The sequence below is a fragment of the Dendrobates tinctorius genome, unplaced genomic scaffold (assembly GCF_039654945.1).
Source record: "Dendrobates tinctorius isolate UK_male_01 unplaced genomic scaffold, ASM3965494v1 ptg000107l, whole genome shotgun sequence".
In the NCBI taxonomy this organism is placed as follows: Eukaryota; Metazoa; Chordata; class Amphibia; order Anura; family Dendrobatidae; genus Dendrobates; species Dendrobates tinctorius.
The window spans coordinates 6128024-6154702 of record NW_027361775.1 but is presented as its reverse complement, the minus strand read 5'-3'; the positions used below and the strand labels follow the sequence as shown (position 1 = coordinate 6154702).

The 26679-nt window shown below is 39.9% G+C and overlaps 1 protein-coding gene across 1 annotated transcript in view; it reads left to right on the top strand.

Moving 5' to 3' along the window:
* The window catches only part of MLIP (muscular LMNA interacting protein), a 422570-nt gene that overhangs the window by 228155 nt on the left and 167736 nt on the right, over positions 1-26679 (top strand). The window contains exons 5-7 of the mRNA XM_073589143.1: positions 915-986; positions 20333-20392; positions 20476-20559. Of these exons, the coding sequence (XP_073445244.1) occupies positions 915-986; positions 20333-20392; positions 20476-20559 (216 nt within the window). The remainder of the gene's footprint in view (positions 1-914; positions 987-20332; positions 20393-20475; positions 20560-26679) is intronic.

The window sequence follows — 26679 nt, the reverse complement described above, 5'->3', positions numbered from 1 at the left end:
ACAGGCCTAAGTGCCAGTTATAAGCAGCACATAGAGATATTATTTTATCATAAAAGTACTTCCATGAACAATAAGCTTTCACGTTTTGGAATGGAATCAGAAAGGTTAGGGTGAAAAGGACAAGAAGAGTTAAGCCACTGTCCAAAAATCAATGTCCTAAAACCCTACACTAGCTTATACAAATATTAAAAAATATAAAATATCACAGTGATAGTAAGTAAACCACCAAAGTTGCTAAACTTCCACTTCCAGCTCATTGTCCAATGTGATGGCTGCTGATGTTCCTTTGTTTAACTAAGATATATGTTGACCAAAATGTTCCATTGGACTTCCTGTACTAATAGAACTAAGCTCAGCGAATTGGAAGTGGTAATCCCATATATTTATTTTTTGGCAAGCATTAGGTGCATGTTAACCATGTTTTAGTTGGTTCTTATGAATTATATTTGTAAATTAAGGTTATTTACATTATAACATTTCTATATAATTTATAATAATATTTTCAATTATATCTCTAAATCAACTAAGCAAAAAAATAGATGTAAATGTTAACTAGTGTTACTTTTTAGCTTGTTTGCACTATATATAAATATAAAATTACAAACCACACACTAATTATTACTATAAAAAAAATCTTGTGCTGATTCAGTAACAAACAGAAAAAATGGTCTGAGCAGAAAATTTCATTTAATTTTAAACTTTTAGATATACTGTGTTTTGCTCGTTTCAGCAAGCGAAGTCATATTGACTTAAAAATGAAACTTGGGAAGGTAATCTATTCATATTAAATACACCATTCCTGATCAATGGAAGGGAGATAATTATCACTTGACAAAACCTCCATATCTAACATATACTTAAAAAGTACAGTTAGGCTCTGTATAAAATAAAGCTTCTGTTTTTGTAACTTTTAGTTATACAAAATCAAGTCAAGCTACAAATCCTTTGCTGCAATTCCTACAAATACATTACTTCTGGATCAAAAGGTGAGTGATCATTTCCTTGCTGATAACTTATTATGTTGTATACACATATATATGACTTTTATGTGTGATTTTTATATGTGAAAACCTTAGATGCATATACAATATTGTAAATGAATGCAATAATTCATTTCTGACTGTGTTGACAATGTGATAAATCCATAGATGAATATTCTACATTATGAAAACTATTTAAAATATTGTTTTACGAAAAAGGATATCTGTCACGGGGCAGTAGGGAAAAAACAGGAGACATGGAACCTGGGCACCTGAACTGCCTCTAAGGCTAAGGAGGTGACCTGACTTTCCTTAACTTGGGGGTACACTTGATGGTAGTGAGGCCCAAGTCTCTGACCTGTCCCTATCTCCTGTTTAGCCCTGAGCTAAACCACCAACCCCCTCCCCAGGAGGTGAGACAGGTAAAAAAGTGTACTGCATCAATAACACAAAAGAAAAGACAAAACAGACACCACAGGGTTAAAGCAACTAAAAAACAAAACTTAGCTTTCTCTGCTGCAATGCTCCTGGACAACAGAGTTAGCCACTTGACAACGTTCAGCTGAAGCACCACTGCTCCAGATAAGCTGAACCCCCCCTGCACCAGGTAGGTCCAGTCTTCTCCACGGTTGGTTTCCAAATGAACAGTATTACCAACAGTGAATTGCAGCACCAGGTGGCCTTACAAAGGGAAGTAGGAGTAGTCACCACCTGCTGACTAACTATAAACATGTAGTAACACCAGTGGCCACCGGGGGGAAGAACTCAGCAACCGACCAACTACAGTTGTAGTAACACCAGCGGCCACCGGGGGCAAAAACCCATATTAACCCCCCGAGGGTCAGAAAGGAAAAATGTTTATAAAAGAGAGTCCAGACTGTGCGGTACAAAATCCGCAGCATGTTGCTTCTTTTGTGCGGTTTTCCACCTCCCCAGTCTCCAAATCCACAGGGGGAAAACCGCAGTGGAAAACCGCACAAAAACCGCAAGAAAACCGCATTAAAAATGGAAGAAATCCGCAAGAAAAATGCAGGTCACTTGACCTGCGGATTTCTTCAATTCTGCGTGGAAAAACCCGCAGGGCAAAAAAGTGCGTGTGCACTCAGCCTAAAACCTGATGTTTAGGAAAAATATGCAAAACAGTAAACATATGACTGGGAAGTTGTTTTACAATTAATAGGAAGAATCTTTGAAGTGTTTTTCTCATTGATTTTTTTGGAAAGGATCTGCTCCAAAAGACTCGTTAAAGGACTCTGTGTGCACATACCCAAAGAGAAGAGTCAGCAGGCTGTCTGACTCTGCCCTAAATGTGGCAGTTTTTTCTGTATGTTTCTCAGTATGAATAATATATTGATTGTTTTATAAAGGGGTAAAATAATACTTTCTTCTGTAGAAGTCATGTCTTTTCTGAATCAAAATAATACCTTGTTGGCTTTTCAAGCAGCAGATTAGCATTTATTCCTTCAAGATCTTTGATGCAAGCACATGTCATATGTTGTGTCCCTACCTTTGATGTGGGCTTGCACACTGAGCCCATATCTTTCCCCACACATGATGGCTGATTTAATCAGCCATCATGTGCTTCTAACAGTCTTGGGTGGAGTGGAGCGCCGCCACTGCTGTTAACTTGTTAAATCCCACTGTTCTGATAGCAGCATTTAATAAACAGCAGGTATGTAATTTTGTGTTCCCATTGGTGCATCAGTGGCATGATTGTGGGGCTAAATTGAAGACCCCCATGCCTGTCATTCCAATTCATCTGTGAAAGTCAGTGTTTATGTGCATTCATACAAGATTGTGATTTCAGCTGCAAACCCCCTAGAGGGACTATTAAATAGAGTAAAAAATAAAAAAGTTTTAAAAAATATCAATAAAATTAAAAAGCACAAAGCTTCAAATCATCTTTTTTTTGCCCTATTTAAAAAAACAATTAAAAAATACACATATTTAGTATCTATACATCTGTGAATTTCCAATATATCTAAATGTAAAATAAATTAATCTTGATTGGTAAATGGCATAATGAGAAGAAAAATCAAAATGCCAACAATTTTTTGGCAGCTGCAAAATTACAGTAAAATGCAATAACTGATGATGAAAACATTGTATTTACCCCAAAATAGTATCAGTACATCAGCACAGTGCACCAAAAATAAGCTCTCACACAGCCCCATATCCTGAAAAATGAAAATTTTACAGGTCTCGAAAAATGGCAACAAAATCAATAACTTCAATAATACTCAGTTTAACCAGGAGAATCATATTGTCAGGTCCATTTTACCACATAGTGAACATGGTAAATAAAAGACCCCCCAAAAATTGTGAAATTGCTCTTATTTTTGCAAATTCAATGCTTTTGGAATTTTTTTCCTCCATTTTCAAGTACAATATGAAGTTAAATTAATGATGTAATTCCAAGTACAACTCACCCTGCAAAAGCAAGCCCTCATACATAGAATCATAGAATCGTAGAGTTGGAAGGGACCTCCTGGGCCATCTGGTCCAACCCCCTGCTCAAAGCAGGATTCGCTAAATCATCCCAGACAGATGTCTGTCCAGCCTCTGTTTGAAGACTTCTTTTGAAGGAGAACTCACCACCTCTCGAGGCAGCCTGTTCCACTCATTGATCACTCTGTCAAAAAGTTTTTTTTCTAATATCTAATCTGTGTTCCCTCCCATTCAGTTTCATCCCATTGCTTGTAGTCTTTCCTTGTGCAAGTGAGAATAAAGATGATCCTTCTACACTGTGACAGCCCTAGAGATATTTGTAGACAGCTATTAAGTCTCCTCTCAGTCTTCTCTTCTGCAAGCTAAACATTCCTAAATCCTGCAATCTTTCCTCATAAGACAGGGTTTGCAGACTGGTCACCATTCTGGTCGCTCTTTTCTGAACTTGCTCCAGTTTGTTGATGTGTTTTTTTAAAATGTGGCACCCAAAACTGGGCACAGTAGTCCAGATGAGGTGTGACCAAAGAGGAGTAGAGGGCAGTAATGACTTCACGTGATCTAGACTGTATGCTTCTGTTAATACATCCTATATCCAAGAAGTATAATTTCTCCTTGCGGAGAATGACATGCTAAGCATGTCGGGATGAGGAGACTAAAAGCTGCAATGCTCCTCTGGGAAATATGCTAATTATGCAAATTGTCTCTTCAGAGAAGAAGAGGACTAGAACTCTAATGCCACCTATTGGAAGTTACAATCCTAAAAGTCAATGTCAACCCTTTAACAAGGCTCGTTAAAGGGTCGACATTGACTTTTAGGATTGCTACTTCCAATAGGTGGCATTAGAGTTCTAGTTCTCTTCCTCTCTGAAGAGACAATTTGCATAATTAGTTAATACATCCTAGAATTGCATTTGCCTTTTTTGCTGCTGCATCACACTGTTGACTCATATTCAGTCTGTGATCTATTAGTATACCCAAGTCTTTTTCACATGATCTGTTGCTTAGCCCTATTCCTCACATTCTGTATATGCTTTTTCATTTTTATTGCCCAGATGTAGTACTTCGCATTTTTCCCTGTTAAAAACCATTCTGTTAATTGCTGCCCACTGCTCCAGTTTATTTATATCTTTTTGAATTCTCTCTCTCTTCTCTAGTATTAGCTATCCCTCCTAGCTTTGTGTCATCAGCAAATTTAATCAGTTTACCCTCAATTCCTTCATCTAAATTGTTGATAAAGATGTTGAACAATACAGGGCCCAGGACAGAGCCCTGTGGTACCCCACTTGAGACATTCTTCCAACTGGATGTGCAGCCATTTACAACCACTCTTTGGGTCCGATCACTAAGCCAGTTATGAATCCACCTAACAGTTGCGTTGTCCATTCCATGCCATTTTTTCAATAAGTATTGTGTGAGATACTTTGTCAAATGCTTTGCTGAAGTCAAGATATACTATATCTACAGCATTTCTCTGATCCACCCAATCAGTGATTCTGTCATAGAAGGAAATTAAGTTAGTCTGACATGACTTATTAGTTACAAACCCATGCTGACTCTGGGGTGTAATTCATCTGGATCTGGAGACTTGAATTCATTTAGGATAGCTAAGTGTTTCCTCACTATCTTTCTGTTTATAGATATCCTGGATTCTCCTATTACCTTAATAGGACAGTGAAGAACAGTTGATGTTACATTTCCTTTCTGAGATAAAACAGATGCAAAATAGGAATTTAAAAGTTCGGCCTTCTCAACATCCTGTCTTACCATTTCTTCATTTTCATCCTGTAAAAACCCTATAGCATCTTTGACTTTTCTTTTACTTTTGACATATCCCCAAAATCCTTTATTATTGCTTTTGACATCTCTTGCAAGCCTCAATTCATTGTCAGCTTTAGTAATCTGATTTGTGCCCTGCAAGTTCTGCAGACAGCATTATATTCTTCTTTAGATATGCCTCCCTCTTTCCATTTTATAAACATTTCTTTCTTCCTTTTTAGCATGTGCTTAAGTTCTGTGTTCATCCATCCTGGTTTCCTTAAATGCTTCCTATTCTTCCCTCTTTTTGGAATTTTTAACAATTGTGCTCTAAGAATTTCATTTTTCAAGATTTCCCATCCTTCGTGGACATTTTTGTCCTTAAGGATATCCAGCCATTGGACCCATCCAATTCTCTTTCTGAATCCCTTAAAATCTGACTTTCTGAAATCTAACCTTGACGTCTGAGTCTTCACAGGTGTTCTTCCTCTAGTTATCCAAAATTCTAAAATAGCATGGTCGCTACCTCCTAGGGTCCCAGCGACTTTTACCTCCTCAACCATTTCCTCCCTATAAGGATTAGATCCAAGGTAGCAGTTCCCCTTGTTTTCTCCCCTACCTTTTGGAAGATAAAGTTGTCAGCAAGAGAGGATAAGAATTTCCTTGACCTGTTAGTTTTGCCTGAGAGAGATTCCCAACTATGTCATATTTTTTGGAGAACTTGGCCATTTGATGCATAAAGAGTTCATCCATATCTTCAGCTTGCACAGGCGGCCTGTAGTAAATGCCTACAATGGTGTCCTTTCCATTGTTCTGTCCTTGTATTCTTACCCAGTTTCCACAGAGCTCCCAGTCTCTGAAGCTTAAATGTCTGTGCAGATATACGCGATTCTAACATACAATGCGACAGCTCCTCCTCGTTTATCAAGTCTGTTTCTAGCAAATAAGTTCGATCCTTCTAGTCTTGTATTCCTGTCATGTGTATCGTCCCACCAAGTTTCAGTGATTCCAATGACATCATATTTCTTTTCCTGCATTAGTAGTTCCAATTCTCCTTGTTTATTGCCCATGCTTTGTGCATTAGTATAGAAACATTTTAGTTTGTGATTGGTTTCTCTTTTTCCAATATTTTTATTATTTAGATTCTTTTGTCTTTGTTCGTCCTTTCCACTTCTAATTGCATTTGTCAGGTGTATGGCTTTTTCTGGCCTTTTGCTTCCCTTCCTACATTGTTCTAGTTTAAAGCTCTCCTGATGAGTGTAGCAAGGCGACTTCCAAATACATGTTTTCCAGTCTTCATAAGGTGCAAGTAGTCCATCATATAGGTAATTCACTCCGTGATCCAGAAATCCAAACCTTTGCTGACGGCACCATCGACCTAGCCAGTTGTTCACCTGCAGAATCTTATTCCACCTCCTTGTTCCATGGCCATCCACTGGGAGGATGGAAGAGAAGACCACCTGTGCTCCCAGTTCTTTCACTTTCTTAGCTAAGTTTTCAAAGTCAATGCAGATGGTTTCCAGGTCGTTTCATGCTGTGTCATTTGTCCCCACATGTATTAGCAGGAATGGGTAGTCATCTGTAGGTCTGAAGAGTCCTGATATCCTGTCAGACACATCTTTAATTTTTGCACCTGGAAGACAGCACATTTCTCTTGAGGTTATATCCGGTCTGCAGATAGTGGCCTCTGTTCCTCTCAACAGGGAATCCCCCATAACCACCACTCTCCGTTTCTTCATAAAGCTATGTTGACAGAAAAATAAAAAGTTTACTGTGAATACAGAAAAAGTACAATAAAGTCCAAATATTACATCATTTATAAATAGAATAAACAGTACAAATACATGTGGTATTCCACTTAGGACATTAGTTTCTCTTGAATATTAGTACTTGCTGGTGCATTGCCGATTCCCCTTCCTCTCTGTTGGTGTTCTGCTTACCTAGCTGCAGAATAGACACCCAAGGTTGCCACAAAAGCCAATAATTGCCTAGGAAGTCTAGTGTTATGAGGCCAGTGATTGGCTGCAGCAGTCATGTAGGGTATACAGCCTATAACCACTCCAGTCAGAAAAAAACAGAAAACTGTCAAGGAGGGAATAGAATATGGCCCTGGAGTAGCAAGCAATAAATAGAAGCATGTCCCTTTTTATCTAATGTATATTTGTTACTCAAGTCCAGAGCTGTAGACCTTGAAAGTTGCAGTGCTATCTATCCAATGTTTCATGACTTGCATTATCAGATTATAATTTAGCGATTTATCTGTAGGTTGTAAAAAATCCATAATAAAATATATATTTCTTTTGTGAGTTGACATGTAATCAATTACTGGCATTTTATCTATAAGTTGATAATACAATAGTAAACTAATATAAATTCTAACATGTCGCATAAAACAGTAGAGAAAAATAATTCACAATTAAAATGGTATCTCGGGAATAGACTTAGGCATATACTATTACTAACGAAACATGGAGAAATTGATGTTGAGAAATAAATTGAAAGAATGTATTGTACTTTTAACTTGTGATTGTCCAGCAAAGAATGAGCCCATTACATATATACTGTATCTTAGCATAACATTATATTGGGAATGATTAAAAGGAACTGGTGGCTACTTCATGCTAACTGAACAATGGCTCAATCATTGCAGCCATGCATACGATTTCTGAAAAGTTGAGGCGTTTCAGAAAATAACATGCTTTTAAATGGTTGCCAGAGACAATACAAACAGGATGACTAGTCAAAGAGGCAAAGTCATGCTGGCTTATCCCGCTACTTAGACATGTCTTGCCCTATGTGTGTCTAGAGTTTGAGACCAGTCAATCAAAGAGAGGAGGATGGGAAGAAGTCTCCGTGAACTTAGTTGCATCATCCCCAGATTTAAAAAGCATTTTTCTCTGAAACACCAAAATATTTTAGAGCACAACATACACTGCTGTAGTAACAGAACCCGAATATGATTCATGCTGCCCGTAGTTGATTTTCCATTAATAAAGGAAATTAGATTGGATCAATGAGTGTAGCATTATTTAATAAATGCATTAAATTCTTGGTTTGCGACAAATTTACTACCCTTTATTAAAATGAAAGCTTGTAAAGGTATTTTATTCATCATGTACAAAAAATATTAAATTGTACTTGCATGAGCAATATTTATCATTTGTACATAATTATGTTGATATCACTTTCATTCTGCCTTCTTAAACCTCCAGCTGCAGATAGAGATACTGATTTGCTAACCACTCTATTTAATTCATTTAAATGTGTCACAACTCACAAAGCTTTAAAATACACGAGTATCTATGAAAAGAATTGCACTTTATATATGGGGTATGTTTCACCATTACAATAAGCTTGATTGAGTGTGTGGAGTCCATGTACAATATGTCTTGATTGACGTTAGCTCTCATTTAATGATTTATTGTACCAACCCAAGCAAGGTATCTACACAATATACTGTAGCTTATCCAAGAATTTGTCATATGAATAATGTGTGTAATTTTATATTAGTAGCATCAGCAATATTATTGAACCAAAGAAATTACTGTGTGATGAATATGGAATAAAATTCTTCTGATTAGAAAATAAATTAAAACTTATTGCGGAAACTGCATAGATATAATAAGATCGTACCTCAATAGTTCATAAATGTCCTAAATTCCATTTCCAAATCTTCGGTTTGGTGTTATAATTACTTCTATAAGCTATTTTTATGTATGTCTTTGAATATTGTGAATTTATGTTTTCGAATACACAGATTAATTAGAATAAGCATAACATATAATGAAATGGTCAATTTCTAATCCGGTGCATTAGATTTATTAATGAGACAAACGCTTTATTGATGAACAACATGTCATTGATGAAAAATAATCCCAGTTTTTTCCTGGTTTCTTAATAATTTTTGAATCAGAAAAATTGTCACAAAATGGTAACTGGGTATAGTAATGGACTTTCCTAAACTTGGTAACTGTGAGAACTTGTGGATCTCCAAAAGTGAACCCGCTGGGCCACGACAATGAACCTCCCTCAGGTGAGCTGGTCTGGTGAACCTCCCCCTATACAGGGAGCGTCAGGGGCAGGCCCAGGGAAGAATATTGCCGTGACAGCTGGTACCCAGGGACGGACAGTAGGAGACACAAGCGGGAGACAGGACGGGCTAGCAGAGAGGCTGGCGGCAGGAACCGGAGACCACAGGGGAGACTACTAACGGTCCGGTGGAGAGAGGCTGAAGAGGAACACTCCAAGGGGAAGGGCAACACAGGAGGAGACAGGCACAGGCTGGAGCAGGCGAGCACTAGGAGAAAACACAGAGAGGGACCAAGGTGACTACTGAGGGACAGGTAACGCAGCAGCGCAAGGCAGGACAAGTAGGCTGAGAGCAGGGTAACGCAGGGAAGCATGGGGCACGAATCAAAGGTGGGGCACAGATGATAGTCAGGCACAGCCTAGAGGAAGAGGCTGCCTGATATGCAGAGCGTGCCACAGGACTTCTGGGTCAGGGTCCTCCCAGGTCATAGAGATGCCGGGAAGGGGCGGATGCAGTCAGGCAGAGAGATGTGCGTGTGCACCACCGAGTCCAGTGTGAAAGATGTGCATGCGCACCTGACGGGAGCCAGGAGCTGGCCGTGAGCCCAGAAGAGCGGACGCCAGGTGACGCGCACCAGCACCAGGAGCGTGCCGGGATGCCAAGGACTAGTAAGTATGAAGGGGCTCAGGGGGCAGAGTGACAGTAACCCGTTCAAGTGTGGGAAAAAGCCTTGCTGCAGCTCCATAAGTCATATCAATTCATAAAACTGGTATTTCTAACTAATCGCTTAATGACTTATGATAGCATAATTCATCTCCCTATCTTTACTGGCACATGATGGCTTTAATATTCAACATTCATCTGCCTCTAACACTTGCAGGTAAATTAAAGCTTTGTCTGTGGCTGTTAACTTGCTATATACTGCTGTCAATCTGTGACCGTGGCATTTAATGCATGCTGGTAGGGGTGATGTACCTATTTATCCCTTCATTACCACTTATGGGACACCAATGTGTGGCCATAACACCTAGAGGTCTGCTGAACACTTCTGTGTCTGTCATCACTGTAGACCTGTGCAAACCAGCATGTTGTCTGGCGCTCATAGGAGACTGTTATTTCTGCTGTTTACAGCAATGCTGTAAAATTGCTGTAAATAGCAAAAGTGAACAGACGATCACAGGTTCAAGTCCCCTAAGGGGAGCAGTAAATACAGTAAAAAGTAAAAAAAAGTTTAAAAATCTGAAAAAAATTAAATTAAAAGATCAAATCACCTCCAAATAAAGAAGTTAAAAATTCACATATTTGCTAGCATTGTGTTTCTAAAAGTGCAATATATCAAAATATAAGATAAATTAATCTGTAAACAGTGAAGCAAGAAAAAAGTCAAAATCAAAACATCTTATATACACCAAAATTATATCAATAAAATCTCCTGCTCAGGGAGCAAAAAACAAGTCCTCACACAGCCTCATTTCCCAAAAATTGAAAACATTATAGCTTTCGGAAAGTAGCGACACAAGCAAAATGTATTTATTTTTTTTCAAAATTTCTGATTTTTTTCATCACTTATAAAAAAGAAAACTATGCATTTTTGATATCTGCAAACTCGCACTGACCTAGAGAAACATATTGCACAACATGTTTATTATAAAATCAAAGCTGTAAATAGAAAACTTAAAAAACTGTTGCAGAATTACACTTTTTTTGCTATTTTGCCACACTTTTAATGTTTTCCCTGCTTTCCAGTACACCTTATGATAAAATGGATGGTGTCACTCAGAAGTACAACTCTTCCTGCAAAAAACAAGTTTTCCCATGGCTATATTACTAGAAAAATAGAAAACGTATTGCTCATGATATAAGGGGAGGAAAAAAAGGAAAGCACAAAAATAAAAGATAGACTTATCTTTAAAGAGTTAAAATAGAAGTGTTATGGAATTAATCTGTAATCTGATGTGAAATTTAAATGTCCAAAACTACACTTTCATAAATTCTATTTTTTTAGTACATAAAGCAACTGCCAGCATGTAGAATGATATACTGACACTTTAAAGCACTACTCTAGCAGTTGCTTTTATCTCCGCTCTGGAGAGGAGCGCTAATGTAATTTCCATGATCCCAGTAATAAATTTACCAGCTGATTACTTCAGCTCCTCCCAACGCTACTCCGATACCGATCTGCAGTTTAGTGACCGCAACGTCTAACTGTCCAGAAGTCAGAGGTAACAGTCACAAGCCCTCAGTGCGAGTCAATGAAAGCCTCGTTCTGGATCTGTTCTGGTTGTCATAGACTTACATAGAATATTGTGAATAAAGAAGTTTCAGGGCGCTTCCTTCAGAGGATCCTTAACCAAATTTGGTGCAAGAAGGTTATATAGCCAAATAACTAAGTAGGATCTCTGATGTTAAATCAGAAGATATTTTATTGGCTAGGTAAAATGCAAAATTTTATAAAAGACAGTAAAAACATTAAAAAAAAATTTGTTATAAAAAAACACAACGCGTTTCGGCCATGTAGGCCTTTATCAGGTGTATTAAAAAAGTTTGAAGTTGTACTTTTCTCACCAAGCTGAATTGACTCATCTACTATGCTTAGATAGTGCTCTCCCTCTTTTTTCCCCTCTTCCTCTCTTTCCCAGGACCTTATTCACACTTACATAGAATAATAATTTCTGGCTCACCCAGCAAACACTGAAGTAGTCCAGCAGGTCGCAAACTTTTGAAGATGAACAGAGTGGCGCAAAGAGAAGATTAAGAGACCAGCTCATGAGTATAAGACTAGGGGCAGTGAACTTCCAGCTGTGGCACCATTTCAGCACTGAAATGAAAAAAAATGCTGGAGCAATGCTTTAAAGTGTTACTGCTTTAAATGAACTTTCTCTCTTTGCCTCTTTAGCACTGCAATCATCCTCTTCCCCTCGCTATACAATGTAATAAACAGCAACTGTCATCTAATGTCTCAGTAAGATGAAAATTTGCCTGAGAAGAGAAAGAAGCAAATTTCTCTGACAAAATATATTAAAAAGTTTGTTCTCTTTACTTGTACTTTAAGAAAAAAATAACAGTTACATTTTCACATAATGATGAATAGATTTCTATTGAGAGCACTAAAGGACAATATATTTGACCTAGACTGATCCCAAGTCATACTGCTATTGCGCTGAAGTTTACAGCAAATTATTTCTAACAGATTCAATGTTGCTTTCAACATCAGTCAATAAAATAAGCTTGCATGAATAGGCATTTATAAATGAATAACCTCCACAACATTCAAATCAATAGGATAATTTGTACAAATTTGTATCTGTTTCCACAGCTCTTCATTTCATTATAAGACATTGCAAAATACGGTAGGTCATATGACACCTCATCACTTTTTTTCAGTCACGCATCAACTTTAGGGATAGTCGAACATGCTCTGTGTTACTCGGATATCACATGAGTATCTGTGTGATCCCCACATGGCATTTTTGACATCTGTTATACAACAATAGGCATATGGGGAATGTCTGCGAGTCACTGTAATGCCGTAGCCATCTTCGTAGTGGCATTACTGTGATTGGCTGGCTGAATGACATCATTAGGGGTTGTAAAAGGTCTGGCGCTGTCACGTTCAGCACACTGGCACCATTGCATAGCTCAGAGACAGCTCTTATTGGAGGGAGAGAGTGCTTGCCCAGGGCTGTGTGTGCACAGTTGAATGAATCAGAATCCTCTATCGTTGACACTAGTGTTGATTCTGAACCATCATTCTTTCTGCATCTTTGTAAGGGCTAAATCCATGCTTTGTTGTTTGTATCAGATACATTCTGCATTTAACCTAGGGAGGGGCAATTGCAGAAGCAGGGAGAGTCCCAGAATACAGTTTCTTGGCAGGGCTTAGGGTTTGCAGTCAGTTGTGAAATACGTACCTGCAGCACGTGACCACATTTTTTTAGGGTAAGGGTAAAAAAATAGACTACCATATTTTTTGGATTATAGGACTCTCCAGATTATAAGATGCACCCCAAATATTGAGGTGAAAAATAGGAATTTTTTTTTTAAACAAAATGGTGGTGCTTTTTTTAATCCATACATCTTATTGCTTACTGTACTGTAGAATCTGCTTTGTGTGAAATTTTGTTGGTTTGAAATGAAAAACAACGTGCTACAAGTGTACAATTTTTTTGTTCAAAAATTGATTATTATTATCACATGTACTGTAGAACTTGGTTTGTGTGCAATTTCGTTTGTTTAAAGAAAAATACAGGTACAACAGGTATACAAATTTGGACCCCCAGTACTCAATCTTCAGCCGCCACTATTTCTCCTGATGTGGCATCAAGTGTCCAGGAGCATCATCCTTACCAATGTGGTTACTGGGATTGTCCACTTAACGACCGACACGTGAGCAAGCGCTTGTGTCCAGGGATGATTTCCCTGATGGCACTCTGGGTGAACATTGTGGAGGCCAGTGCCAATTCCCACCCTGGCAAAGCACATATGCTACTGATGCTGAGGATTGCTGGCCCTACTTCTGTCAGGGTTTCCTCCACCTCCTCTAGCAGTTTCTTCACCCCTTCATGCTTCTCCACCAACGTGCTATCTCAGAGCACACATCAGCTGGAAGCTCTGCAGCACAGCCTTAGCAAAGTGGCAATAGGCTCTGCTGAAGATAATTTGTCTAGGAGACAAACCGTACACCACGGCACAGTTATTAAAAGGGATAACAGAGCAGACAGTTCTGTGGCTTTCGCAACTGAACCTACAACCAGTCATGGTTGTGTGTGATAATGGCCATAACCTGAAGGCAGCTGTAAAGCTTTGCAAGATCACACACGAACCATGCTTGGCCTATGTGCTCAACTTTATAGTTCAGCAGTTTCTGAAAACCTACCCCTATTTGTCAGAGCTTCTGCTTCAGGTACACCGCCTCAGTGGCTATTTCTGCAAGTAAGTTACACTTGCCACCGCTCTGGCAGTGATGCAGCAGCGCATGCAAGTGCAAGCTTATCAACATCACCACACACTGGAACTCCACACTGCATATGCTGGCAAGGCTTTGTGAGCCGCAGAGGCCAGTTGTGGAATATCAGCTCTATCACACCCTTTGGTATTCTGGTCAACCTACGCACATAATAACTAAAGAGTGGGCATGGATGTCTGACATTTGTGCAGCTCTCCAAGACTTTGAGGACTCCACAAAGATGGTGAGCGGTGATGATGCCATTATCAGTGCAGTAATCCTTCTTCTGTGCCAATGGATCGCCCTCCCAGAGCTGTGGGGTACTCGGTACCGGGCCGGTGTCAGGGGGATGTGTCACGGCAGCTGTGACCCGGTCCGTGGCCCTGGGCACCCAAATCAATGGTGGTTTGAGATATAGTTTATGTGGTAGTTCGTGATGCCACCTGTGGTGTTTGGCAAGCAAGATGTTAAGCCAACGCTGCATGCAGATCCTCTGGGGCTGATGGTGTGTTGTAGCAGAGATGGTGTAGCTCCCCACAGGTGAAGCTGTAACCCCAGGGCAGTGTATAGGCACAGGCGGTGCGAGGAATGTTGGTACCCAGATGTAGCAGTGCTGACTGTGTTGGCGCACAAATGAATGGAAGACACCAGGGCTTGCAGTTCCAAAGCTTTACTCACAGTTCGTGGGAAATGTTACCTGTAGGGACCTTGAAACATTTGGCATACTTTAGGTACTTCTGCCTATACCATGACCCTCTCCTTACATTCATCTTGTCTAACAAAGAGTACTGGTTATTCAACCTGCTAGACTCAAGCTACAAGGAAAATCTTGCATCTATCCTTCCTGATGAAGAAAAGTTTGCTTAATAGTGCTATAGCAGAAGGTCATTTTAGAAAACATATTGGAAAATTTCCAATCAGAAAACATAGCAGCAGGGGACAAGGTTCCTTGCCCAACCAAGGAGGAGATGAGAGGGAGACACAGAAAAGGCAGGGTTACAGGGTCAAAGGCTTTTGCTAATTTCATTACACCATCCCAGCGGCCAGGGAAAAACTTTTAAAGTTAGTCAAGCAATACCTGGCCTACAAAACCAGTGCACTCCCTAATTCCTCTGTGATCTTCATCTATTGGGTATCAAAGCTGGGCACCTGGCATGAGCTGTTCCTTTATGCCTTGCAGGTGATGTGCTGCCCCACCATTAGGATCTTGTCTAAGTGGGATTTCAATGCTGCCTGAGGGATCAAAACAGACAGGCTCTTTTGCCTGTCAAAAAGAAAAGGCTGGCATTCTCACTCTGATAAAAATGAACAAAGCTTTTATTAGACCCAACTTTTCCACTACACCAGATAACAGCAGCATGTAAAGTATTTTTAGTCTTCAATATTTGAATGTGAAACCAATTGACCTGATTAGCAACACCACAAAGAAACGCAGGAAATTAAAAAACAGGAATCATATAGGGTTCCTAATATCAACGTTTAAAAGTGGATGCTCATGGATGAATGGTAGACCATTCGAGGGAAACTGCATACCGAATCACAAGGAAAAACCCGAATTTAATGGTCAATAATGCAAATAAAAATAAAAAAATTATTTAAAAAAATATAAGAAATTTTTGAAACAATAATAATATTTAAAATACCTTTATTATATAATAGTGGTACATATGTATAAAAAAGCAATGTGTGCTCAAATCAATTAAAATATATACCAATATAGGTTTAATAAACAACATACACAACGGTCCACATATGTAAGATAATGTAATTACACCTTTTTAAAATAATTGTCCAAAAAAGGGGTGACCAAAATATATAAAGAGCCAAAACAATTGTGTAGGCTTAAACAAAGTGTCAGTATATTCAATGAAAAACTGCAGAGGTGCAATATTAACCATCTAATAGTGAAATGTTCATCCAAATAGTGCAAATTAAAGTGCTGAGTGCAAAAAACTAGAAATAGAAGTGCACAAGGACAATTGAGGGTGTATACCTTTAAGGACCGCCGGTAAGCGATCACTGTTGCCTTCTAGGGTCTATTGATCACTGCACTACCCTCCTTATACTTTTTTTTATGGCTTAGCACTTTGGTCAGAGTCTTTATGAGTATTGGAGCACACCAACTTCACTTTTTTTAATGAGGCCCTCCAGTTGTTGCTTTCAAAAGTGTATGGATGACACTGGTTATAAATTTGACCATGTTTTGTAATGTGTGCAGAACTTTTATGAGTGTAAGTGTACCACAAATACACTTTGTTCACAATATTTGAATGAGGTACTAAAGTTATTGCCTTCAAGGGTGTATGAATGACCCTGCTTGTAATTTTTGGCAGGCTTTGCACTTAGTGCATCGTCTTTATGGGTTTAAAAACACCACTACATGACAATTTTAAAAAATGTATATGAAGCCCTACTTTATGTCTAGTACAAGGTATATCTGAGTCCCGCTTCCATCACATTTTTGGAAGTTCTTGCTTCCTTCAAAAATTATACTGAAATTTCCAATTTTTTATATAAATTTAAATTTTGGTTTAGTTAAAGTACTTTTTTAAAGTTTTTTTTTAAATTTTGCCTTATATACAAGTCATTATACAGGAAATAATGTTTCTTAACCATTTTTGTCATGTAAACTGCAATTTCTCATCCATTTTAAATGTTTTATTGTCATATCTTAAAGTTGAGTAAAAATGTGACACTATTGTTCTCAGCACTGATCTGGGAGTCAGAAATGGTTCCAAGGGTCTTCCCCATGCTAGTCTCCTTGCATTCAGCATTTTTTCCATCCAATTAAACATTTTCACTGACCCCCAGATCTCCTTGTAGGGTTTGCCGCAAAAAGCTCAGATTTCCCTTTGACTCCCATCATATTTGCTACTTCAAACAAGTATCCAAGCATTATGAAATGTTTGATTTGAGTAACGAACATCCTAGCATTTCGTGCTCACTCATCTCTAATCAACATAAATTACTAAATAAGCATATTTAACCCAATACAGTTTTACCATCTTAGGCTAGGTTCACATTAGCGTTTCTGTGCGCAGCATATCATCTGCATGTGCAAACACATGCAAAAATGCATGCAAATGCATGTTTAGTCAGTGTTTTTTATCCGCATCATCTTATATATGACAGCAAAAAACGCTGCGTGTGCATGCATTTTTGCATGCGTTTGCGTTGTTTCTGCGCATGCGTTTGATATTGCCAATGCTTTTCCAGCAGAGTTTCATTGACACCAGACACCCAATGGGCGTGTCTCATGGGATTTCTGTATATAGACACACTGCACAGATGAAATCCTTGTCTTTTGCTGCTGTATCCAGCTGCAAGATGGATCTTAGCGTGGAGAGCTCCTTTATTAATCTTGATTTGCAATTGAAATTGGCTGTTGCCTTTGCTGTGGCTTGTGAAGAAGAAAGAAGAGAAAGACAGAGAAGATGTCATCGTTGCTATTGGCAACACCCATCTTAGAAGTCCAAGAGAGCCATGGAGCTTACCACTCATTGTATACAGAACTGCGTGAAAACCCTGAGAAGTTTTTCGAGTACGCGAAAATGTTGGAAGAGAGCTTCGATGACTTGCTGCAACGTGTCCGAGGATCCATCACAGTCATGACACACAGCAACGTCTAGCAATTCCTGTGGAGGAATGTCTGTTGGTGACTCTGAGGTGCATCATTTTGAAAAACAACCACATGTCATTAGTATTATTGTTTGAAAAGCCATGTGCTTTTGTTTTTTTCTATTTTCTGTTTGGCAGATTCCTGGCTACCAGAGAGACCTTATCTCTACATTTTCAATTCCGGATTGGAGTGGCCACCCTTTCTGGGATTGTTGGAGACACCTGCCTTGCTTTATATGATGTTCTGTATGAAAATTTCCACCCCAACCCACAACTGAACTCTAACTGGAAAATGCTGCAAAATTTCTAGACATTTTCAATTTTCCAAACTGTTTGGGGGCTGTGTATGGTAAAGACTTTCGGATTGTGAAACCATCTGGAAGCGCATCCGAGTATTTCAATTACAAAAAATGCTTTTTGATTGTTCTCATGGCGATTGCAGATGCTGACTGTCGATTTGTCGCTGTGGGCATTGGTTCTTTTAGATGAGGAAATGACTCCCATACTTTCAAAAACTCAGTCATGGGCCAACGTTTGTATGGTAATGATTTCAATTTTCCACAGCCACGACCTCTTCTGAACACTGGAGGACCGCCAATGCCGTTTGTTGTGGTTGGGGATTAGGTGTTTCAAATGTGTGCCAACCTCATTAAACTGTACTCAAGTCGTGACTTGAATCACACCAAAAGGATTTACAACTACCAACTGACAAGGGCAACAAGAACTGTGGAGTGTGCCTTTGCATTGCTGGTATCTTAATGGCGCATTTTGGGTACAGCTATCAATCTTAAAATTGAGAAAATTATTGAGGTTGTGAAAGAATGTGTTGTTATGCACAATTACATCCTGACAAAAGAGCGACCCAACTTAGAACTTGAGGAACCTGTCAATACCACATTGCAGGATAACAAAGATCACCCTGTGAGGACTACAGTGGAAGTTGCCCAAATGAGGGAGAAATTTGCGCCTTCTTTGTTTCCGATATTGGAAGTGTGGCATGGCAGGATGAAATGGTTTAAGCCGCTGAGCTAAGTTTAATACTAACACCTTGACTGTACCACCCGTTAATACTTCACTCAACAACACACACGTTTAAATAAAGAGATAAAGAAAACACAGGGAGACAGGTATTGTTAAACCAAGGAATTTTTAATAACAAAAATAAAAACAATTTGAAATTTAACACATAAATAAAAATAAGAAAAATAATGGGATTTACTTTCGGGGTCTGCCGGGGGGAGTTACATTGTGGACCTGGGGGGTGTTGGGCTCTGATAGTAGGCTAGGAGTAGTTGGGGAAGTTGTTACAGGGGAAGAGGCAGTCAATTGGAGGATCGGCAGCATCGGGACGGTAGTACCAGGACAGCAGTCTGGGACCGGAGCAGCAAACAGTTTACAAGGAACAAAACAAAAATTAGTACAGAGTACAGACTGCAAAGACAGACAGACATTTTCAAAGCTTCTATACTTACATCCAAAGTCTTGTGCTCACATCCAGAGTCTTGAGATTAATAAACTTGCTGTGTCCTCACCCCCTTTTATACCCCTTTGTTTAAAGAGTGGCTGAAACCAGTTCCTGAACATGTTCAGTCTGAAGTATGCATTCGTATCGAAAGCATGCGTACGCATGTACTTGCATAACAATGCGTTCCCATAGACAGTAATGCGTTGTTTTGATGCACTCAATTCACAATCATCTGCATGTGCATGGCTGCGCATAATTGACACCTCAAAAATGCAATATGCTGCGTTTGCCGCACACTGCTGCATACTTTGAAATGACGCATGCGTACGCATCCGCATGCGAATGCATGCAAACACATGTCCCTGCGTACAACATGTTAAAGATATGTACGCATGACGCATGCGGATATATGCGGATCATACGCTGAGCACAGATACGCTAATGTGAAACCAGCCAAAGTCTAGTACTACACTACTGAAAATAATAACAGTTTAATGGAGCTTTGGCATTTCTTACTCTGTCTGTCTTTAACATACAAAACCAAAGAATAAAGCCCAAAAAATTAGCATATACCCTACAGCAAGTACATAAGTAAATAATAAAAATAGTACAGGTAAATAACATACAGTACGTTATTTAGTTTACTCTATTTAAATCAAAAAGGCATAAAACCATTCCATGCTCATCAGGATGATCTTAACCTGTCTCCAGTATTAAAATCTTACCATGTGTCAAACAACGTCAATGTGAATAAGGACAGGGCCCTGACTTATTTAGTAGTTGTTGTGTTAAGTTAAGCAATAGTGCCTGCATTTTTCTTTCATAAAATATGAAAATTGATTAAAAAAACTGTAATTACAAAGCGCTTTTGGCCTTAAGGCCACTTGGCAAAGACACTTTTTGGCAGGGTATGAAATACAGTACATGGGGTATTGGTTACAAAGTTATACTGTAGGTTCTTTGTGGTTATTATGTCTGTATTATATAATTTGCTAGAAACAATGCTTCTTTGAGAAAATGGTTTTATAATACAGTACGAGGAATCTTATTGAATCTATAGATATAATAATGAAAAATTGTTTTTTATTAAGGCAATTGATGAAAAAAATGCAAGAACTAGTGAAGAAGACAAAATAGATACACATGCTGAGGTAAAGTATTCTAAACCTATCTTAATTTTCTTTTTTTACTGATGACAGTCCTGTCTTAGCTACTAATTTTACTTTATTTTTAGATGTGTTCCCCTGCATTACTTAGACAACAGACCGAAGAAATCTGTGCTGCCATTGATGAGGTGCTACACGACCCATTTCCCATGGTAAAAACAATAAGAAAACTGATAAACTAGTGAAATTTCATTTGATAGTTTATTTTATCTACAACTCATATAAGCTTTAACATTTAAATACAATTCCAGGTCTCCTTTTTTGATGCAAGCTCAGAAATGAAACTTGCATCATTACTGGCAGATAATGGCTGGTCATACAACCACGATATGCTTCTAAATGCCATGCATGGAGTTGAGCTCTGTCCACTGCTCTAAACAACTTAAATTCCACTGTCAATCTCTGACAGCTGGGGGCGTGATGTTCCATGTGCCCATCGGTCAAGCGACAACTGTGGAAAACACCTATACCAGTCATGGAGGTGCTTTTTTGAAATCCAACCTATAGCTAGGTTTATAGGTAACTGTGAGTTTTACTAAATATTGCAATACTACAGTACTGCTGTGTATATTTCAAGCGATCAGACTAAGAGGTCTAAAAGATTAAGGTTTTTTAAAAAATATAAAAAATGAAATCACTTCCCATTTCTTGCATTAAAAATAAAAAAATAGAATAAAAAATATATATGTGGTATCACTCCATCTGAAAAAATCTGATATCTCAAAATATAAAGCTAATTAACCCGATTGATAAGGCTGTAAAAAGAAAAAAAATGAAATTACAAAATTGTGGATTTGTTTGTTGCCACAATACCGTAAAAATGCTATAAGAAAAGATCAAAATGTTGTATCTATCCCAAAATTTTAAAAATAAAGATGTCAAAATGATTCACCACACAATAAACAAACCCTCACAATGCTCAATTGATGGAAAAATGCTGAAAATGTTATATGTCTAGAGAGATAACAACACAAGCAAAATATTTTTTGCAAATTTTCAATTTATTTTCACCATTTACCTAAATAAACAACTATACAAGTTTGTCATCGCTGTTTGGAGAATCATGTTGCCTCATCATCTTTACTGTACTTACTACTGTACTCCGTAAAAAAAAAATCCAAATTCCAATTGAACAATTGCATTTTTTTGCACTATTTCACAGCCCATGATTTTTTTTCAAATATTGCAATACATTGAACAGTACAATAAACAGTGTCTTTTAAAATTTCAACCTGCAAAAAAAACAAGTCCTTAATAGTTGAACTAATTCTATAATTGTTAATCATAATTACTTTTTTCAAGCACTAAAATCTATTAGTACTGACTAATAGAAATCTGCTCTATTGAACCATGTACTTACAAGTATTTGATCCCTTGCCGATTTTGTAAGTTTGCCCACTGAGAAAGACATGAACAATCTATAATTTTAAGGGTAGGTTAATTCTAACATTGAGAGATAGAATATCAAAAATAAAATCCAAAAAATCACATTGTATAAATTGTATAAATTTATTTGCATTTTGCAATGAGAAATAAGTATTTGATCTCCTACCAACCATTAAGTTCTGGCTCCTACAGACCAGTAAGATGCTCCTAATCAACTCGTTACCTGCATTAGAGACAGCTGTCTTACAAAGTACTCTTTACAAAAGACTCCTGTTTGCAGACTCAATTAATCAGTCAGACTCTAACCTCTACAACATGGTCAAGACCAAAGAGCTTTCAAAGGATGTTAGGGACAAGATCATACACCTGCAGAAAGCTGGAATAGGCTACAAAGCTATAAGTGAGATGCCTGCTGTTGCTAACTTGATGCCACAATATAGGATATTTTTGCATGGGATGGATTGTGCCTATCCACTTCCTTCTACATGGATTTACAGACCATTTTCCTTGGAAGTGGCACCCTTGTTCCCTGATGTGTGTGCAGCTTCATTAACCCGAGGTCATACAGCTGTGCCTTTGTCCAGCTTTTTTCTTCTATGGTACAAAATGACTGTCAATCGACATCGATCTGGCGCACCATGCAAAAACTCACCTCGTGGGGTATCCTTGATCATGAGGAAGGTGAGAGATCAGCCTAAAACTACAAGAGGGAACTTGTTAATGATCTCAAAGCAGCTGGGACCACAGAAAACCATTGGTAATCCATTACACCATAAAGGTTTTAAATCCTACTGTGTCCACAAGGAACCCCTGCTCAAGAAGGAACATGTACAGGCCCATCTGAATTTTGCCAATGAACACCTGGGTGATTCTGTGAGTGATTGGGAGAAGGTACTGTGGTTAGATGAGACAAAAATTGAGGTCTTTGGCATGAACTAAACTCGCAGTGTTGGGAGGAAGAGAAATACTGTCTATGACCCAAAGAACACCATCCCCACTGTCAAGCATGGAGGTGGAGACATTGTTTTTGGGGTGTTTCTCTGCTAAGGGCACAGGACTACTTCACTGCATCAATGGGAGAGTGGATGGAGCCATGTACAGGAAAATCCTGAGTGACACCCTCCTTCCCTCTGTCAGGACATTAAAAATGGGTTGTGGCTAGTGTTGAGCATTCCGATACTGCAAATATCGGGTATTGGCCAGTATTCGCTGTATCGGAGTTCCGATACCGAGTTCTGATATTTTTACAATATCGAATACCGGAATCGGAAGTTCCCATAATGCAATGAGCCAGTTGTGTTAACCATGTTAACTAATGGCATGGCTGTGATTGGCTGCTGAAATGATGTCATCATGATGTGCGGTCTGTGCGGGCCTGCCGTGGGTCTGTGCGGACCTGCCGGGGTCTGTGCGGGCTGCCAGGGGTCTGTGTGGGCCAGCTGGGGGTCTGTGCGGGCTGCTGGGGGTCTGTATGGGCCTGCCGGGGGTCTGTGCGGGCTGCCGGGGGTCTGTGCGGGCCTGCCGGGGGTCTGTGCGGGCTGTTGGGGGTCTGTGCGGGCCTGCCGGGGGTCTGTGCGTCCCGCCGGGGGTCTGTATGGGCCTGCCAGGGGTCAGTGCGGGCTGCCGGGGGTCTGTGCGGGCCTGCCGGGGGTCTGTGTGGGCTGCCGGGGGTCTATGCGGGCCTGCCGGGGGTTGTGTGTTTGTGCAGGCATCGTCCGATGGGACTACAAGTCCCAAAGTCCCAACGGGTGATGCCTGCTACAATGACAGTGATTGACACATTAGCCAATGATGGGACAGTAGTAGTCCCATCATCTGGCTAATGTGTTGAATGTAAAAAAAAGCAAAAAAAACATACATACTACATACATACTACATATATACAACATTCATACAACATACATACATACTACATGCATACTTCATATATACTACATTCATACAACATACATACTACATACATACTGCATATATACTACATTCATACAGCATACATACATACTACATAATACATACATACTACATATATTCCACATTCATGCAACATACATACTGCATATATACTACATTCAAACAACATACATACATACTACATACATACTACATATATACTACATTCATACAACATACATACATACTACATACATACTACATATATACTACATTCATACAACATACATACATACTACATACTTACTACATACTTACTACATACATACAACATGCTACATGTCATGATCTGACAGTTTTAAATTGCCCTGGAGGCGCAGACCTCATGGTGAAAGGGTTGGAGGGTGGTGTCCCTTGGTGAATAGTGGGGGTGTGAGTGTGGTGACACAGGGGGACGCCTCTGTTGTCGAGTCCAGAATGAGTTCACCAAATTTATGACAAACGAATGTGTGCAATAAACGTTCAGGTCCGGACCTGCGTGTGAACGAGCATGTATGGGTGCCACCAAAAATCATCTTGTGGAAATGTGTTGTGGAGTCTGATCAGCTCTTAACAAACATACACTTACATAAACTCGTTCCCCAGGTCGGCGCTGTGGAGATGAGTGGTGCCTCCAAAATGAACATATATTGCCAATACCAGCAGTGCGTTTGTCATAAACCTGAAGTGTCAGGTAATGGTGGGGTGAACTCAGGGTCTGGGCGTCCCCGCTGTAGGTGTTTCCCTAATGAGGGGTGGTCTTGAGGGTCCAGAGGCCCCTCATTAAGGAGGGGGTACTGTCATGATCTGACAGTTTTAAGTTGCACTGGGTGAACTTTTTTTACTTTGGAAAGTTCCAAGGTGTCTTGACTGTCCCCGGTGGTGGTTAGTGGTATTGCACTTTAGGTTGTTGTGCACGTAATTATGTATCAGGTGTGACACCCTATAAAGGTGTGCTAGGGGTGTGCAATCACTGCCTGTGATATTGTGAGTTTGTGTTCACTCTGAGTTTGAGAGCCTGGTGGAAGGATGGAGCTGGAGAGGAGTCCTGCGCAGCTTAGCCAGAGGGGACGTGTTTCAGCTATGGTGTCTGGACGAAGGGCTGGCATGGCGTGGTGGGGTCGCAGTGATGGTGTCGGCGGGAAGTGTCTGCATGGACTGGTGGAGTGGCGACTATGGAGAGTGGCACTCACCATGTGGGACTTGGCTGCTGAGCTGGACTCAAGCATGCTTGACTTCGTGGCAGAAGCTGGACTCATCTTGGGGACTCTGTTGCTAAGCAGCAGCAACTGGTGGTGGACTCTGCTCCAAGGCTGCACTAAGGTGAAGGATCCTGTTATGGTGATGGATCCAGGTGGAGGAGAAGATGCACGCAGGTGGTGGGCTCTGTTGCTAGGAGCGCACGCAACAGAGCAAAGCTAAGTGGTGTTTCCCCTGTATTGTCTTCTTTCCTCATGTGTGTTATTAGTGCAGTGGTGGGATTAGTCTCCGCACCGACCCATTCCCTAGTGAGGGTTTAGGGTCAGGGCGAGCAAGGGGTTAAGGTTCGCGTGCGGCGACAGGTGCGGAGCCTGTATAGGGAACGTAAGGAGTGCAGGGACACTGGCTCAGGGGAGCTTAGGAGGTCTCCACGTCCCCCATTCCCTATCGCAGGGCCCACCATTGTTAAAGTTTCCCAGGTTCCCCCTTTATTATTTAAATGCGCCCCACTGGAGGCGGTGTATCCAGGGTCACGTGTGTTATGGGTTCGCCTTGCGGTAACCGCTGTGTCCAGAGACACGTGACCATGACACTACATACATACAACATACATACTACATACAATACATTCATACAATACATACATATAGACATACAGTACATATAACATAGAGTACATACTCACCATCACTTGTCACTTTGATCCCCGAAGCCAGTGTCATCTCACTGTAAAAAATATAAAAATAACAAACAACCAATATACTCCCTGATCCGCAGAAATCCACGAGTTTCCCACGACGATCTCCTGCTGTCCATCACTGAGATGTTACTATAGTTGACTGGTCTCACTTTATGGCAAAAGCTGCATGGGAACTTTCTCACACAGCAATGCCAAAAGTGAGACTAGGGACTATTTATTACAGTGGCGGAGGAATACAGTGCAGAAGGATACCTACCTCCCATCTGTTGTGAGTTATTTTTCCCCTTCACTACTAAGGCCCGAGGAACTCCCTCTTCTGGCAAAGAAAGGTAGTGAGCCTGATTATCAAACACCTGAGGCTGATGATGATGACTGGCTGAGTGGAGTTACTGACTGGATATAAGGCTGCCGACGCCCTTCTGCCCTGCGGGTGATTTCTCTGTGGGATGCTTGGAGACCAGTCTGAATTCCTGCTCCTCTAAAGCTAAGTTTGCTGCTTGGCTTTTTGCATTTGTGCTTTGACTTTGTTTTGCTTTGTTTTTCTGGATTTCTGCCATTCCCTGCTGGGGTGTGCTGAATTCCTTTAGCTCTGTCTTCTGAAAATATCTGAGTGCTGATTTAGTTTTTGAAGCCTAGCTGCTTCAGGGTCTTTTTCATATCAGCTTGTTGGCTTATGTCTTTGATAGGGTTTTGGCAGATTGCAGACAGCAGCTTTCCTGTCCTTTCCTATCTAGGTAGTTTTGGGCCCCGTCTTTGCTCAGTCTATCTTTCTGTCTGTGTTAGTGTTTTCATCTTGCTTCACCGTCATTATATGTTGGGGGCTGCCTATTGCTTTGGGGTCTGCTCTGGGGCAGTTTAGATTTCCCCTTTCTTTCTTTAGGCCTATTTAATTCTCCGGCTGTGATCGAGGGATCTAGGGCATCGTAGGAACCCCCACGGCTACGGCTAGTTTTGTTGATAGGTTCAGGGGTCTGCAATCTGATAGTTGCCAACTTCTCTGGTTTTCTGGACTTAGCTTGTATTTCTGTTTTTGCCTCCTACGGTGACTCAATCATAA